The sequence below is a fragment of the Gavia stellata genome, chromosome 20, assembly GCF_030936135.1.
Source record: "Gavia stellata isolate bGavSte3 chromosome 20, bGavSte3.hap2, whole genome shotgun sequence".
NCBI classification, from domain to species: Eukaryota; Metazoa; Chordata; class Aves; order Gaviiformes; family Gaviidae; genus Gavia; species Gavia stellata.
Window position 1 is genome coordinate 4,550,299 of NC_082613.1, and position 19,119 is coordinate 4,569,417.

The 19,119-nt window shown below is 41.7% G+C and overlaps 1 protein-coding gene across 1 annotated transcript in view; it reads right to left on the reverse strand.

Annotated features, from left to right (window-relative positions):
- CDH4 (cadherin 4) overlaps positions 1-19,119 on the reverse strand; it is a 464,357-nt gene that overhangs the window by 164,493 nt on the left and 280,745 nt on the right. Inside the window, exon 3 of the mRNA XM_059827099.1 lies at positions 13,618-13,841. Within this exon, the coding sequence (XP_059683082.1) occupies positions 13,618-13,841 (224 nt within the window). The remainder of the gene's footprint in view (positions 1-13,617; positions 13,842-19,119) is intronic.

The following is a 19,119-nucleotide window of genomic DNA, read 5'->3' on the forward strand; positions in this document are numbered from 1 at the left end:
TTTAGATGTTGTTCTAAAAATACTCACTTAAGCGTGTAATGAACAAAGAAACAGCATCATGATGCGGCGGTGGGAGACTTTCTTGGGCTATTCAGGATATTGGTAGGTACTGTTGAGCTCATCCTTCCTATGGGATGCAAGATGCTCTATCTGATAGAGTTTTCATTTAAAAAGGGTTTTATCACCTGAAAAGTATCTTTTCTGAACACTGATGAAAACAATGTTATCTAAAGAAGATACCCAGAAATGAATGTCAACATGAAATAGGATTACCAGACATGAGCTACAGAAAAGTGGATATCCCCTTTTTTTTTAATTGGCTTGTGATTCCTAAATGGGGATCCTTTGGGAGCAGGTATTTGGATCAGTTTATATAATTGGCAAGTGAGCGTGGGGACAGATTATGAAAGGATGGTCAAATAATTTGTGCTCTGCTGAGTTTACACAGTGGAATGAGTCTGAACTAAAGACAGACTTGAGAATTAACACGAATCCCAAAGCTCCATGTATACTGAAATAATTAGTGTCAGCTCAGCAAGGCAGTACCAGCCTTTTTGTCTTTATGAAATATTCGCTGGCAGGTGACTAGACAGTGACTAGCTTGCTTGTCACTCTTGATGATGTTTTCCTACATTAGAATAAATCATCAACATGACTCTGAATTTGGTATGTAGAATTTCAAAAGCGTCTTGCAACAACAATTTTTTTTTAAAACAACAGCTCTTTTTTATCTTCATTTGTTGACGACACATTCTCATGACCTTAATTTCTCTGGTGTTGTTTAAATACGTTGTACATGTTTTCTGCTGTTTAAAAGCTGTGAGACAAATGCAGTAACAAAGTCTGGTGAGTACAAATGCCAGAACTGTTCAGATCTCTGACTGAAAGATCCAAGATCATCTCTGAAATAACAGCAACAACCAACCATGAGCCCCAGAAAACTCTCCTGTACTTTTGAGTTTGCAAGGATCTAAAGTTCAACTGAAAAGCAGAATGTGACACCAGTTTAAATTAATCATAAAATACAGCTTCCAATTCTGTTTTTGCTGAATAACAGTTTTCACTGAGATAACAACTGCTCCTTCTCTCATGGCCTTACTGGCCATATGCTTTCCAGAATCTCAGGCAGAGATATTCGAAAGATAAAATATTCCTCTACCTTTTGTAGTGTCATCAGAACACAATCTGTCTGCAGTCCTTCTCACAATCAAAACGAGCACCTCCAGTGCTACTGCTTTAGGGTGGCTTCCCTCCCATTGCCTTTGTGAGGTGCCATCACCCTCTTACATATGGCAAAAGGACGACGGGCGTTTGCAGCAGAACAGAAGCCAGTCTATGAAACACATGCCCAGTGGAAAATTAAATCCACTCTCCATTCTGAAAATTACATGGTGACATTTATAATTCGTTACAACAGGATCAAACACCAAGCATGGAACATGTGAGCATGGTCTTTGGCAATAGACAGACAATTAAACGAGGATATAAAATAGCCAGATAATTTAGTAATTATGCCTGTCTATTACTTTAGGACATTGCTAAGCTAGAGAAATACAGCTGAACCAAAACAGACGAAAACCTTCAACTTCAAGGAGAAAAAGTGATTAGAAAGTGTGGGATGAAGAAAAACAACAGGAGAAAAGACCATGCTGGGATGTAAATTTGTTATGAATTTGGATTCAGTATGATCTAATGCCTTAGTATTCATATTAGGGCAGAATTTTTTAGAGCTTGCTAATGAAGCGATGTAAAGCGTGCTGTGCTAGCTGTATTATTTAAAGCCTACGTTCTGCAAACCCGGGATCAACACTTTGCTCTGAGTTGTCCAGTGTCTCTTCCAATGGGCTTGTGGCCCATAACTGCAACGTATGTATGCACAACGCCAACGTGGGCAAATCATAATGCCATTGTGTCTTCTGCTAACAAATGCTTCTTTCGCTGAGAAGTGCAACTACAATATTTGCTGTGAGCAGCTGTAGGACGGGGAAGAGTCTTTCAGAGACCATCCCCTCTGAGTTTGATCAGCAAGTCACATTGATGAGCTGAGGATTAACTGCAGTGGCAGAACCTACCCTACAATTCCCCTTGCCACTCTTTTGGGGTTTTGGAGGGTTTTTTTGTAACTTTACATCAGTTAAAGTCAATTAAAAACATACTGAAGTCAACTAGAAGCCTTTCACTGAGATGACAGGTCAAACTCTCAGAAAGCAATGCGAGGTTGAAGGAGGCGCAGTCTCATCTGTAAGGACTGCGCAAAGATCTTTCTTCTCAAAGGTTGCTCCACAGGTGTATGGCTTTCTTGAAGTCCATGTCAGTGACTTCAGTCGCATCTTACAGGAGTAATTTCCAATCCCTTTTCAGTCGATCATTGCATTTAATGATGGTGAACACAACCTGCTGCATTCGGAAGAGGACATGTAGCTAAACCCCTGGGGACTGTCAGACTTTAAACCCAAACAGATTTAGGAAACCTTACTCCAAACTGGTGAGGCTGTATGGTGCTCTGACTAACTCCATTTACACCACGGCATTGAGAGCTCAGGGAGATTCCTTGTCTGCATTTAGCTCTGGCAATAAAAGAGAAGTCAGAACAGCTCTCTAGCTAGTGGCTGTCTATGAGCTCCTGCCACTGCTAGTCCATGGCTTGTGAGCCTTCCATTTGTTGGGAGACTCAGGATAAACTCAACCCCTACTCACAAAAGAGGTCAAAAAATAATTCACGGAAAGAACAGGACACCTGGGATACCTATAGTCCCCCAAGCCCCATCTCTGTTCGTGAAAACAAGGCTGTGAGCCACTGACTTTTCACTAGTCCACAAACAAAACCAGTGAGTGTGAAGAAATACCAGCTTTCACCTTCCGCTACACTTAGCAGTAGCCAGTCTCGCCAGCTGGCACGTCTCCCCTCCCAGCCAACCTGCCTTTGATATCCGTCAGCCTCTGGCTACAGAGACATCTGGAAGTTATTATCCAGCGGAGCGTATCACAAACCCATTTACATAATATAATATCATATTTTGTGTTCCTGCTTAGCTGAACATTTTGGATCACTCTAATGTTTGGGTAAATAAGCCACCATTCTCTGCATATAAATAACAGTGCATCTTAGGGTATGATTCTTGGACGCTATTAATTTTATAGGGCTCAACCCGCAAAATAAAATGCTCTAGGTTCAGCACTAAAATATATTATTCTTGCACTTGGAATAAAAAGTACCTGTGATCGGAGGAGAGGTAATAAGGTTTTTATTTCCCAAGTATCAAAATTATTTATGATTTAACCGGTGTTTTATTTATATGCCAGTCTTATTGTTTTTACAGGATCTTAAACACTTCACACTAGACATTTTTCAGAAAAGAAATAATACTTGGCTTGCTTTGTTTCTAGTGTCACTCCTAGGGTTTAACTGAGGCTACGTGTTTTTAAAATATTTTTATCAATACAAGGGGACACAAAGCCACCTTTAGTCCATTGCTCAAACATATTCCCCTTCATGTCCTATATCAATACGTATTTTTTTCTACCAAGGAAAAAATCTATTTAAAAATATTTAATCTGAAGCATTTTTGCTTGTTTCCATGGTAGCTGTGGAAAGGACAGGAGAAAATGATATTTTCCAAACAGAAAATAAGACAATGAAAATATAGCTTAGTTCTTTAACAAAGGGAACATGAGTGCGCTGCAAAACAAACATTTGCATGAATTCTGTTCTAAGGAGACAACATTTTGCTGACATCAGGGACGGCAGTGGAGGACGAATGAGCCCTTTTTTCCCAAAATGCACCATTTCCCCAGTTTTTGATCTTTTTAGCAGAGAGAGATATTTCATTTTGTGTTCTCATACAGTATAATGAAAAGGTTGCAGAACAAAAGGCAAATTTATTTATTTTAGGGTAATTGATTCTTTTCTATTTAGGTCATTGCTGAATTCGCCAAAGTTGGAGACAGGAAAAAAATAGTTTTAGGAAGATCAGACTTTTTTATTTTAGACTTTCTTTTCTTACAGTTGATCTATGCGAAGGTATTCTTTAGAAACTGCACAGGTAAGGAATCCATAATCTGTTTTGCTCCTTATCCACCTTCCAGAAATCTGTTATGACTATCTATATTAGCTCTATTTACTACTAGTTGTAAGCTGTGGTAAATTTAATCAAAGATAGCTTCATGTCACGTCCCATTACCATCATGGCATAGATTGCTATTCCTGAATGATTTGTGTCAAAGTGCTCTGAAAACTAGTGTTTTAGCAGCAAGATGTTCCAATGTGCACAGTTTTTCAGCAGGGGCATTAAATTAATGTGTTTGCAGAGAAGCCACTAATTGACAATGAGACGTGATTTTGGCAGTAGACTTCCACTTTAAAGATAATGAACAGTGTTCAGATACAGAGAAGAACCCCCTCTGCTCCTAAAACTATACTAATAATTTCTGGTATAAACAGGAATAGAGGGAACCAATCCTGACAGGATATTTCAAGTGCCAAATCAAGCTGTTTGATCATCGAGACTTACAAAAGCAAACAGTGGAATCTCAGCGTTTGTGACCTTTATCAAATCTGGCTACATACAGTCAGGAATGTTATGTTTGGTTAGGAACTCATTAAACAAAATTACCTCTCCATTTATAGAAACCATACAATTACAGTATAAAACATTTTAATTAAATCAGCTAGTTAAGCAAAAATTCATTACTTTTTTTTTTTTTTTATCAGTTAGCAGTGGGGCTGCATAAAGCAGTTCACATTAGAGTCAATTAGTAAGAAAAATTGTCAGATTTGGCAAGTGCATGAGCTTCCAGAACACATCAGCTGACAGGGAAGAAAAAGTTTGACTAAAATCTAACAGAGTTACTGCCGCCAGAGGAGGAGAACGAGCCACGTACAATGCACACGCATGCATCGGCCACGCCAAGCGCCCCTCTCTCCCAAGCAGTCTGTGTGAAAGCTGAGCAACCGCCTGTATTTGCACTGTTCCTTGATAGCTGAAAAATGAGGCATGCATGCAAATTTAAGGTTGTTAGTTATCTGGCTGGCTTTGCAGGCTTTAGAAAATTTTATCCGATATAACTAATGAAACGTGATCAGTGTGACTGAGGAATCAAAATGTTCTTTAGCGTTGTAAGGGCTTCAAAGCAAGAAAAAAGCTGAAGAAGAATAACAGGTAAAAGCAGGAAAATTTTAAATAGGAAGAACACGGCACTCCGATTTGTAAGTCAGGCAGAAGATCCTTTCTTTACAAAAGATGCAGCAGGGCCCTTAGCGGACAACTGTAATTAAATGCAAAGTTAAGTCTGGACTCCAGAGAAAAGAGATGCCCACTAGCTCTCGGCAAAACCCACAAGGTTGCCGTAGAAGACTCTTATTTGAAAAAACAAATACAAGTGATCTTACAAGTCTCTTTGATCAGAAAACCTAACAAGATGAGTGGCCCAGGTAAGGACCTTGCAGCAAAGACTGCAGCTAACATGCAAGCTTGCTCCTTGAGCCAGAACATGGCTTTTCAGGTGGCTGCTGACCAGGTGACCCTCCCCGCCCCCCCCCCCCCCGGGACAGATGATGTTCCTTTCCCAGTACAATTTAATTGAAATTCAGAAATCATCTGAACTCACTCACACCTTCTGTTTGCCTAAACATTTGGTAAATTATCACTGTTTTAAGTTGGAATCTGGTAAGTCACCAGAGCACTTCAATATGCTTTGCTTTTGTACTAGCAGAATAAGGACACCTGCAGGCAACGCACGCTCACGTTCATACTGAGCAGACGGGAAATGCGAAAGGTATCTCTAAAGGCGAGGGGAATGCTGGGGTGGAGAGGCAGAGCTGTGCTGAAACTTACTCTGTGGTACCACACCACACTGATGATTAGAGGTATCTGCTGGACTGCACACTGCTTTCAAGATTTCAAATGATCTTCTTCCTCTTCCATTCTCTGGAATAATCACATACCAAAGCAAGTGCATAAGAAATCCATCTGCCTTTGGTGGAATCTTTTATGGTTCCCACAGGTTTCAAGCATCTGTGATACTCTTCTTGTCATTGTCAGGCTCTGAATATTACCAGAACCTTCAATGAACAGAAGAAGATGACATCATCCACAAAGCACAGTTCTCGATGTACTTTTCTTTCTCATTTTAAGGCTTGAACATCTTATCCCAACATGAAAAGTTCTGATGAGGCTGTTTCCTTGTAAAGCTCCCCACATCAACTTGACCTTTTCACATCCCCTTTGTAAGATCTCATCTCACAGTGCTGCTTTGGTAGGATTGTTTAAGAAACATCTAAATTACTGTTGTACTCTACCTTCTAGTGTTTACAAAAAGACACTTCTATCTTCAAGTTAATGCCATTCTCATAATTGGAAGAAGCCATACACAATGGCTTCAGAACTACAAGGACTTCTCAAGAGCATGGCTATTAAATTACAGAATACTACATACTTGTTACCTGTTCAGATACCTATACGACAGGAATAAAGGTGGTAGGTCTCATCATATACTGTAAAGTAAAAACCGCTACTGCAGCTTGATATTAGCTCTCTCATTCTGCACATATCTTGTCAAGAAAAATGTATGAAATATCTGGGCTAGCAAGCTGAGTTCTTCTGCCCAGATAAAACTTCTAACAAATAATTTGAAAAATTCTTCCAAAAACATATTTCTTTTGCTTCTAGAACTCAGCCGACTACAACTGTTCTTCATCACAGGAAGAAGCAGGAGCAAATCTACCCCTTAACAAGCCTGTGAAAAATGTTAATCTCATTTTATTTTTCTAAAGCCATGAGGTTCAAAAGATACATGAATTAAAATAATCATAATGAATTAAAAGTAACAATATTCCTTCTCTTCATAATGTTTGCAAGTAAAAAGATCACAAGAGATTTAAGAGATCACAAGCACCACTGCTACTTTAGCACAAAGCAAAGTAATTCATTCTTGTACTTCTCCCCAGTGCTAGCGTGCGAATTTGCCCTTTCAAGTTATCCTTTGGTTATTTCAAGAGGCTCTTGAGAAAAGGCTGTTCTTCTTTTATTCCCCAACTCTGGAGTGCACCTAACCAAATGCTTAAATTTGAACATGCGAACACATTCAATTTATCTCCATTTGCATGATAAAATTTGAGTGTGTGTTTAAATGCTTTGCTGGACAGAGACGGTGTTTGAAATCCCACTCGTCTCTGGCGGTATGACAGCCCGCTCAGCCCGCCCTGCCACGCTGGAGCCCCGCGCCTGGCTGGCCCTCCTCGCTCCTCCGGCCCGCGGTGCCAAGGGGGCAGAACACGACGCAGCTGCACGGCCACGAACCACGGCCAGCCCGCAAGGACCCAGCCTCCGGAGGTTGGGAGGAACCGAAGCCATTCTCCACCCTGAGCGTGTAACTACCAAGCTGTCTCAGCTCGCTGGGCTACAGAAAAGATACGTGAACACTCACAGCCCCTAAAAACAGGTTTATTTTAATGGATGTGCTGCATGAAGCAATTTTTGTCCTTATTCGAACTCACGTTTACATGCAACTGTCAATGGATTACCACAGCAATGAAGGTTTTTTTAGGGAGACTCAGTCCAAAATATTTTTTTGGAAGTGGCAGTCAGACTTCAGCAGTTAACAACAAAGAACGTGAAACCAGAGGTCAAAGGCTTTCATCCCGCAAGGGCAAGGCACGCATCACAGGCAGGCAGTACGCAGCAGGCCAAGGGTTTTGTTTTATCAGAAAAAACTTATTTCCGCATAGGCACTTCAATCCTTAGGACTTCTTTTTGTTTGAAGGAAGACAGATCCGCAGTGAATTTCACTTACGGATGATCTTTCTAGTATGGCTTTGAGCCTGACCCTTGGTAAGATGCTGACTATTTAAGAACTAAATGCAGCAAGTGCAGCACTCGGAAACTTCCCATAGTGGGCTGATTTTCCAAGGCAATGAGCAATGAGCACCTGTATGTCATATCTTATCTTGGTTTCAGTGTGTGGCAATGTGATTCAACACACCTGAAAATCAGGCCAAGTAAGTTCACATGTTTTCACAAACAGCACTTTCATCTCATGCGACCATTAAATGCTAGATGATCAAATTCACCTAAGCATGAGGTCAGACAAGGTCACCTGACGTATCTTCGTTAGACTTCCACAATTAAGATGAGCAGTCTCACTGGTAACAATTGTATGATATTAATTTATTAGTCATCTGCTTTCTGATCTTTTCCCCTAATCCGATTTGTTAAAACCCCAAGCAACGTCTCACAAGTTACCTAAAGAAAACAGAAATCTCTGTATCTACCCTGACTGACTGTGATCAGTCAAGGCCTTGTTTCGCTGATGAAGACACACAAATAGAAAGGATGCCGGCTGCTGTTTTACTGGACTTAGTTACTACCGTGGATCCCCCCCCCAAGGTAGTCAAACAGGTCAGCCCCAGCATAACAATCCAGTACTTAAACTGTGCCAGAAAAAGGCAGGATGACAAATACAGTTGCATTTCTTCAGCCCCTCTCTAGAGATAACACAGTTTGATGGGGCGAACTCCATCACCCTGATGCCCTATATAGTATCTCATCCCAACACAGGGGAAGGAAGGAAAGGGAACAAATGTGGTGGCTCTTCTTCCCATTTCTTCCAGGTGCACCCAGCAGAGAGCATCAGGCAGACCAGAAGCACTGGAAACACGACTCCCACTTCAGCTGTCGTTTGCTTCTATCAAGGGAAGGCTACGGCTTCATCGCTCCCGGGCCCCGCGCAGAGCGTCCTGACTAGCACAATAACTGAGGCCATAAACAAGATTCAGTGCTGAATAAGCCTTTCCTTGCCCAGAGACCTTTGTATTTGTGATCAGCAATAAAAGGCTGTACTGGAATTTAAAATCTCAGCCAGGTAAAATGCCAGAGATGATTATTTAAAGGCTTTAAATAAAAAAAGTCTGGCTGTAAGAATCAGCTTTTCACATTCAAATTGTGTGGCTGTGGACTCATATATGCGTTATGAAAGCAGCCCAAAATAAGATGAGACATAATAAAACACAAGCTGGGCTTAAGCGAGGATTGATTTCTGACAGTAGTTCTCAATGTTTTAAACACTAGCTGCATACCCATATATTTGCAAGATTTTAATTGCACAATTCCCAGTGATTTAACATTGCAAAAATTAACATATTTCCATGCTCAGAATTTGAGAAGCTAGGACAATGAGAAACTTAGGTTAACATAAACAGGATTCAAAGATAACTATTTTTTTTTCTAAAATAAGTCTCTGGCAGCAGATGACTGGCATCTTACATGTACTGAATATATCCTGTATCTCCAAGCTCTTTTGCTGTGAATTCCTTTCTATGCTGTATTTCTATGATGCTGATTTTAACTCATGAGGTGAGAACTACAGAAAAATACATAAACTAATAAAGAAGAAAATTTGCCAGACATGCCTTAACATGCTTAGACACATACAAGCACTGAAAAATAAAGAAAAGATCAATATGAAAGAGCGGGCCAGAACTTCAGATGGGACAAGCCGACAGAGGGAATGGAGGACGCTGGTTAGCAAGGAGTGACAAGGAGGAGCTCGGACTGTACGGACACAGAGGGTAGTGTGGGAAGTGAAGGACAAATGGTACATATCCATCCATGTACTTAGGAAGACTTGAGTTTCTGCAACTAAGAAACAGAGGACACTCTGAAGACAGAAGTCTTCAGCAACGCCACTGTTCACAAACATAATCTTCATTTTTAGACTTGTAGTTGAATCAATATCCAATTGTTAGAAATCATAGCATGTGCTCTTAGAAAAGAAGACATTGCACTGCTAATTCCAGATAAGTAAAGTCTGGCTTTACTTTGTTTTCTTCTGGAGCATTATCCCACTCAAGTTTATCTTTCATAAATGCTGACACAAGCTACAAAGACTTTATATTATTTCATAAAAAACTTTTTTTCTTTTATTTTCTTTTTCTCTTCTTCTTTCCAAATTATCCCCACAGGTTCGATTGATACTTTCAATTGCAACAACAGGCAGCCAGACAAGAACAGTACAAGAAACTTTATCTTAAGTATTTATTGTTATGCTAGAATATCACTCAGTTTCCTCTGGGGTAATTCAGCACTCCTGTGGGAAATATGTGACCTCATTTGCATTTTCTAATTGAATTGCTATCAGGTTTCCTGCAAGACTGAACAAAAAAAGTTCCTAGAGTTACTAACATCACTTGTATTAACGAGAAAAAAGTTTACATTCAAGTGTTTGCTGGGGAGGAGGGGAAAACGTATGCTTCATGTATCATAAAATACATTTTAAGAATATTTACCTTCTCTGCTATCATTTCATCCTACTAGCATTAAACTTTAATGTAGTAGTTAGAATTCTTTTGCTACAGTGGTTACCAGTGAAAATTTGCAGATTTGCCCAGGTTATTCAGTCATCTAGAGCAATTAGCACATTATAAGGCCAACACTATGCAGGAGGGGAAACTGTCATTGTATTGGGTCACTCACCATTAAAATGTCAGCTTGCATCGAGAGTAACGGCCCAGCTCTGGGATCTGAGGCACACGTATAGACATCAAACCCTCTGGTTTTGCAATGAAAGCACACAAAGGGATGACTATCCTGACAGGAGCCATCCTGAACTAATCGGCCACCCTGAAAGCATGCTGGCCACCACCAAAGCTCTCCCAGCCCATCACGCAGATTTCCAGTCTTACATATTGTGATAATAAAGGATCAGAAATCCAAGGGGTCATGGATGGAGGGGTTTATCCTCTGTGCCCTCCTGGGAAGTAGACCACTGCTTCTATTTTGCAGGCAGGCTATAGGAGACTGGGTTTGCTACCCCCAGAAAGCACCAGGAATTTGCAGCAGAGCAGGGACCTCACTTCTGGTCCCCCACAACCTCAGCCAGTATCCCAACAACGTCGACTTCTCCTGTAACATTTATTCTGTATTAACCTCCGTAATAAACTAAATGTCTAATAATGGCCACTCCAGGAAGGCTAATCATGTTTTCATGAGGCTTTAATCCATGGATAATTGTGAACTAAATTCTGATTTATCCTTTCTGAGGTGATTCGGAGGGGCTGCAAGCGTCCCGTCACGCAGTGGGGCTGCCCCAGCCGAGGGCCATCAGTCATGGAGAAGCCTACAGAAACACAGAGGATGGGCGAGCAAGGCAGAAGGACTTGTTTGTGCTGTAGGTGCCAGCAAACAGAGATCAGTAGGTGCGGTAAGACAAATTTCATGCCAATTATTTTTAATGTCACAAATCAGTCACAAATTTACAAAGTAAAATGGAAATGGGTGTATGCACCAGAACAGGGAGTTGGTCTCTCTGCCTCTCTCACGTCACCTCCTTCTTCCTCTCCTGTATTTGCTGTGTCCATACCCTGAATATAACACAACAGCCTAAAATGTCTTTTAAAAAATTATGTAGTTCTGCTTGAGTCGTATTATACTATGTAGAACCAAATGTGAAATCTGTTTCTAGTAAAAGCCATGAAATGTAGTATATTAGGGTCATGGCCTGAAACACATTGAACTGGATATTGTTAGGTTTTGGGGTTTTTTTTAGCATAAATGCCATTATTTTTGAAAATAATCTCATAATCATATTTATTTCTTTAGTAAACAAAGGATTATTTTGCTTGCAAAAAGCACAAGCATTTAAATAAAACACAAGTCGGATGCCTGCTATAGGAACCCACAATAAAACTGCTTATGACCTTGTCATTAGTCTTGTTTTCCATATTTTTCCAGCCTCAAACTACACACTAATAAGGCTTTTAGAAAGGAGGGATATGAATTTTAAAAAGCTTAGCTCTCTCTGTTTTGAACCAGAGTTCAGCTTACATTAACATTAGATGAATTTCCAACCAAATATTTTACTAAAACAGAAATGTGTGCTTATTCAGTTTTCTTTCTGCTACACCAAGAGGAAATTTAAAGCAGTATATGAGACACCTTACTTTGTTCCTTCAATATTTAATTACTTTTAGAAGGAAGCAGTATTTGTTTGGTTAGAAAATGGCAAATAGAGTTGACATAGCATACAGGGCTTAATTATATCTTGCACAAGCCAGAGTCTTACTGAAGAGCAGCAGAAGTGTATTTATATGACTCTAAGCCATGCAAAACCTCAGGGGTCAGTCTATTGGGCAACTGCTAGATTTAAGTCTCTCCAAGTCTTCTCCTCGTCTCACACGTGGCAAACATCCTCCCAAATGGCACAGACGCACATGGCGGCATTCTGACAGTACGGCACAGAAAGTCCCTCCCTCTTTCCCTGCCGTGCCCTTTCTGCCCAAGCACTGCAGAAAAGAGGAAAGGAGAGGCCAGTCTTGCTATTTTCACAATTACTGCGGTGCATGAATCCAAACTACAGCCTTAGCCAAGTGACCTTGCCTGTCCCTGAACGAGCCCTGACTGTTCCCCCGGACACACGCCTTCATCCTTGCTCTGCACGTCTTCAAGATCCAGCAATAAATCAGGCTCTTCAGCCAATTTCCTGCCAAATCCTGCTTAAATGTAACTGCCCAAACATCACAGAATTGGGTTTTTTGAGTAGGCTCAGACAATGTAACTGCATTTACTCAGTGTAGTACAGGATCTTCAGCCCAGACTAACACTGAAAAGGAAGGAGAAAATGAAAAGGTGAACTGCTGCTATCAAAGTTGATACGGAAGGGGTGGGACAGAGACAGGTACTCGAGGAGCAGACCAGAAGTGTGTTTTCATGGAGCAGTCCCTAATTACAATGGTACCGTGTGGCCCACCACTGTATTTCACTGAAGCAATACTGCTCTCAGACTGCTGGGCAGGGATGGATCCTTCCCGCTTTTCAGCTACGTATATGAAACTAGAAAAGAAATAAAGCATCTGTAACCTTCTGGCTGAAATACTGAATGGTGCTGGTTTTTCGTTCTTCAGCTGTGGGGAAGGGAAGACGCCGGCTTTGAGTGGAGGGGACGTTTGCCACTGCAGTGCCATGTTGTGCTTCGCTGCCCTGCTGGCCTGTGCTGTGTGTGAGCCCATGTCCCTTATCAGGCAGCAGCAAGGCTCCCTGCCCTTGCTGTGTCGGAAGGAAACAAGCCCAAATCTCTCCTCTGGAAGCCCCCCACGGAGCTGCAGGGCCATGCAGATGGTTCACAGAGAGAAAGGAATCGTTGCAAAAACCAGGGAGATGTCTTGGCAGCACGGCGGCAGCAGCCAGTGCACGACTCCAGGTCTACGCTGTCACAAAAGAAATCTGAACTTAACCTCGTATTTCTCAAGAAGGTGGTTGACTTTGAGTCTCGAGAGAGGGAGGCACCCTTCATTTGCAGGTTTTATTTCAAGTCAAGAGACAGCATTAGCAGTGAGATGCAAACACAAGGTGTCTAACCTGCGGTATATAACAGAGCCAAGTGGTGACTTAAAATTACAGAAGTATGAACTTAGAGAACACCTCCCTCACCGCTGAACTTAAATAATTTCTGTCAGAGACGATCAAGGATCACTTGCGAGAGATTTGCTGCTACTTGCAGTGTTTTCTACCCAGACACTTCCCCTGGCAACACAAACAGTCTGACACCACATGTAACTTTTAAAGGTTTGGGGAACACAGGCAAAGGAAGAATGAAATAAGAAAAAGAGCTTCGAAAACTTCTTACCTTGTGTCCATTGTGTTGCGACTTCTCTGCCACCAGAAACCTGACAATCGCCTCCCATCTGCCCAGGGTCTGGGGATCCCACGCGGTCACCATCAGGATCAGCTGCTTCGAGGGCATTTGCACCTGGTGGGCAGCATACATGGTGCCATCCGCCCTCACCTTGAATTCCAGGCTGTTGGTTTCATACCGAACTCCCTTGTTACCAGCACAGTTATTAAATTTTACTAGAACAGAGAGCAAGAGATGGAAGAAACGTGTGAGATTGGCATGATAAGGAAAGCAATCAAATACAAGTTTCAGACATTTAATTTTCACTGATGTCTTCTATATCTCTAATAACCATCAAGGAAATGATTTAACTGTTTCTTCGACCTTTCAGGAGTGCTCTTGTGCTTTATCTCCGTTCCCCAGGGAAGAAGTTGTAAGCCATTTTTAAAGTATTTGATACAGTTTCATTAGATCTCAAACACAGCTGTTCCCCATTTCTACAAGTGGATTTCTCCCTTGTCGCCATTATCTTTTAAATTCGACTGGAGTCTATTACCCACACTGTGGGTATTTTTTTGCACGAAATGTTCTCCATTTCCCTAACCCTTCAATAACCTACTTACCAGATAGCCTATTTGCACATTCTTAACTGAAATTCAAAAGCCCATAACAATTCCATTATCAGAAATGTAAAACCAAAAAACTTAATCAAAGAAGAAAAATTAAAACCGTTCTGCTGATCGCATCTGCGATCCGGACCCCCCCAACCAGAGCTGCAACCCCACCCTGGCCGACCCCTCCACCCATTACAGCTACTGCAAAGAACTACTGTAAAACTGCGTTTCACGAACCACAGCTTGTCATTTAAAAGCCTACACTGTCAGATCAAAGCTCCCCAGTTGCTGATATTTTTATTTTCAGCTTTTTTTGGTCGAATTTTTTTACAGTCTAGTTTGAAAACTGTTTTTATTGGCGTTATGAAACATGTCACATACATTAGGCTGGAAAAGACCCAAACTATTATACGACAAAATTGACAAATCTGATAGAAATTGAACCTGCAGCTAATCACATAGGAAACAAAACTCTTTCTGCCATTCGAGTAATCCAAGGGGCGGAACACACATGTGGTGAAGGAAAACGTATTGTACCCGTAAAAACATCTCAAGTGAGTGAGAATGGATATACAGCTTTCTAGCTAGGATCATTACAGGGGTTCTCATGCTGCGGCTTCTGAGTGCTTTGCAGCGATGCTCCCAGCATGCCACGAGGTAAGGAAAACCTGCTAGTCCAAGTCTCATGCAGCTTCAGCAGGCACTTGATTTTTGCAGAAGGAAAGCTAGGTCAGATGAATCCTACCTAGACTGGCTGTGGTGGGAGGAGAAGGGATGCAGTGGCAATCATGCGAGAGGAGCTCTGGGGCCAGTTTTACCCCAACCGTCCCCTTCCCCCACACCACAGCTGACTGCTTCTGCTGTGCTGCTTTGAGCTGAATCAGGGACTAATCTGGATTTAAATAAAAATGTCCGAGGGATGGCACAGACGAAAGAAGAAAACAGCCAGGAAGCTGCTCAGTCAGTCCTGCTGCCAAAGCCCCCGGTACCATCACAGTGTGGAGAAATGAGGAGCAGACTGTCGTGGAGGAAGGGAAAATCCATCCCCTCCTTCACCAAACTGCACCTCTCAATAACCGGGGTGCTGTGATCATGCCGTAACTATACATCTTACAAAAGCTTTCCATGCTACATATTTATTTAGACCACATCCGTACATTTTTATGTGTGTGTGGTGGGAATTGTTACCTAATGCTGCAGTAATTATTGGGCACAAACAGCAAATGTCTCACCTTGATTTATAAAAAAGAGGATGGATAAAGTTATCTAGTATATAAAAAACCCCATGGGTAATGCTTTTAAGCAATTTCATTGTCATAGACTACATCATTGAAATCTTGTTTAATCTGGAATCCAGGGAAAACAAAAGTCCTGTTTTGTTTTGGAAAGCGGGGGTTTGCCCATCTTTACTGTAGCTCAGACTGCAGCAAATAACCTCCATGCCTATCCTGTCTGAAACGTTTTCATTGAGACTTTTGTCCGGTTATCTCTGCTTTCGCTCTCCAGAAGCATAATAAATGTTTTTCGATGTAACAGGAAGTAGCACCTCCTGCATTACTCAAAGTTTAAATGAAACTTTGGTCACAATTTTTTAAGGGACAGGATATTACTTAATTGCTACTTTGACCCCAGTTTGAAGCTCTTGACACCCTCGCTTTCAGTCACTGAGTGTCAGAGCACAGGGCAGATATTCAGCAGCCTAGAGGAGGAGATCTCTGTCTCACGAAGGTGAGACTTCAATCCAGTTAAATAAATAAAGAAGAAAGCCTACGGGATTGAGTCTTCCATAGCATCCAGAAAAGCTAGGAGTTATCTCAACCTTCAAAGCTCAGATGTACAAATTGGAAGCCAAACTTAAAAAAAAAAAACATGACTGTGTTGAGGCTTCAAACTTCAGCATCGTCAGAGCTGGAGCTCGGGCCCTTCTCGAGGTGCCATGTGCCATGCGGCACACGGGCCATCCCACCCAAACCCAACCTGAGGGCTACCAGCCCACGCTAGCAAGCCGATGCTCTGGCCTCGAGGTCAACTGGCACACAATAGCTTGTCTCCTGAAGGCCAAAATTTCTCATCCTCCCAAATGAGGTTTCACTTCCCAACGACCTGCTGGGGACAATGCGTGGTCAACACTAACTCCAAAACCCTGCGGTGCTACCAGCAATCTGACCATATGGGCAATCCCAGGTCAGTGCTCAGACCCACACCAGGCCCTGCTTGCTTTAACAGTAAAGGCCCAGTTTTTAGGTTAGACTGAAAAATAAAAACTCACGAAAGCACTGAATGAGGTTAAACACACACACGGTTTGGTGCCACCTACGAGAACCAACCTTGATCACCTGGAGAAAGCAGGATCACCTCAGAGACCTGCAAAGCTGCTGGTGCTGCCCGGGGAGATCCCCCGCACCCCTGGGGACCACCCTGCTGTGAGATCTCCTTCATCTCTCAGGAATTTGGCAAATCTCCCCCACATTCACAGCTATAATAAATATGTGTGAACACACTGAGTGCTTCGCTGCTAATACGTTATTTATTTTCAGCTCCATGCCATCAACGTTGTTAGAAATAAGGTACATCAGTGTGTGTATTATTGCACTCCTCTGCTATATAATGGCAATCCAAAAAGTGAGTCCCATCTATACCTCCTGAAGTACCCACATATCATATACAAAAAGACACCTGAAGAAGAGAGAAAGCAGTGATAATGACTGCACATTAAAAATAATTCAGAGCTTACTTTGATTTTATTGAGATTAAACAAAAGCCCTACAGTATACTAGTAGTCTGAAAGAGAAAAAAAAAGTCCCTTCCTATACGTGTACGTAGTGATTTCAGTATTCAGAGTACTTAAACATCTGCTTCAGACACAGCACGTGGCTCCAATATGCTGCTCTGGTGTCATATGTCACTGTGTCGACTTTTATGCTCCATTATCTAAAAATGGCTACCTCTTAGACAAAGTCCCTCTGTGACTTGCTAATTACTTCCATTAGTTTAAAACAAACTTGACTAGAGACAGAGAAAACCCTGAGAGAGATTAAATCTAATTTTTTTAAACAAGCAACGTCTCTGCTCCACATTGCTTTTCTCAGGTAGCACCAGTAGATGAATGCTCAGCAATGAATTCACACAGCCAACTCCTCTCCGAAGAGTCCTTAGGAGCTGCAAACACAAAAAGGCTTGAAGGATGTATGGATTCCGTAAGGTTTAGTCACTATGAGGGACCGCACCTCGCACGGCCGCCCGAACAGCAGCAAACAGGCCATGGCTCACCCGGGTGGCTTTGCAGAAGATTTCAGCCACGCAGGGGAGGCAATTCAGGAACTCGACAGGGACTGAATATTAGGGATCACCACGTTCAGCTGCTGGCAGGCAAAGCTGTTGCTATTGCTCTAGGCACCGTTTGTACACAGCGCAGAAAACACATCTGCAACACACTACAGACGAACTGCTCACACTTTCCCCACGTGGTTGCGAGGACTCTCACTAGAAATCCTGTGCTCATCCTCCTTGCTGCCCGGTGAAAATGAGTCCTTGGGATGTTACATGACTACTGAGATGCAGATGCACTGTTATAAATATATATATTCACACACACACACCATATATACAACATATATATATATTAATTCCCCCCCCCCCCCCCCCAAAATATATCTGTATAGGTTTGGGAAAAAAAACAAACTATTGTTCTATAACAAATACCATAGCTCAAGGAAAGGATCTCGTCCGCGTTCTTGAAGTGCATGTCTTACCTCTACTCTTTGCTCTCATGGAAACAGAAATTAAAATTTCATCCAATGGCAGAAAACTTCTGCTTTTTTTTTTTCTTTTTCTCCTTTAGAAAGCTCTCAGTCTATGTAATTTGCAGTTGATGCAACTCTTGACTTTAAAATAATTTAATAAATAAACAAACAAACATTGACTCTGTTTACTAGACTTAGATCTCTCTGTGGACACAAATCTATCTTTCTTTGACCAGTTTGAAGTCCAAAGAACACTGCATGAATTTAACATTCAAAAGCTGCAGCATCAGTAATTAGGATTTCAGATAAACAGCAGAGCCACACATCTATCATTTTTACAGGATGGCAAAAAAAGAAAACTTTTTTTAATATACTCTGGAAAAATGTTCAGTGATGCTTATCGAAAGCTTATGCTGAAAACAGCATCAAATGCCTGATGAAAAGAAAACCAAGAAGGCACCCTCATTAGCAGGCTTTTAGGTTTAACCCTTTACCCTCATCATTTTTAATTGCTTCTCTATGAAAGGAGGAACTACGACAATTTGATGTGCTGAAGCAGGTACTGAGTGATGGGCAGAGAAGCTGCAGGAGTCTGCAGCAAACTGCTGGGCATCTGAGGAAAAAAAAAATAGTATTTTTTTTTCAAAAAAGACACAGGGTGAAAAAAAATTCAACAAGTTTTGCATTGTTCCCTTTTATTATTTAGCTTGTTAAGCTAGCTGGACAGAGTCAAATGATCAAGCAAGGATCTTGAAAGATGTACGAATACACTGAACTTCCGTGCCCCCCAAATGTCTGGGAAATATATTGAATTTAATAGGACTATAAATGGTATAAACCAAAGAATTCACTTTAAGCCTTACCCTTCTGGATTCTCCTTTAACTTCTCCTAGTCCATTAAAAAGTGCCCCCTCTGGCAAGCTGCACAGGGCTGGAAGAGCAGGAGGGATAATACTTATTTATTAGGATATACCCCCTGGCGAGACATCATCCCGCGGTTCAGGATATGGGTCCCTTCAGGACTCTGTTTTTCACCAGGGTTTTGAGGATTATCGCTGTGAAGATGTTTCTTCCTGATGAACTTCAAAGCAGCAAATACACACCACTACTTACAGCAGGATCCTGTCTGCTTTTCAAGTTGTGTCTCTTGAACAGCT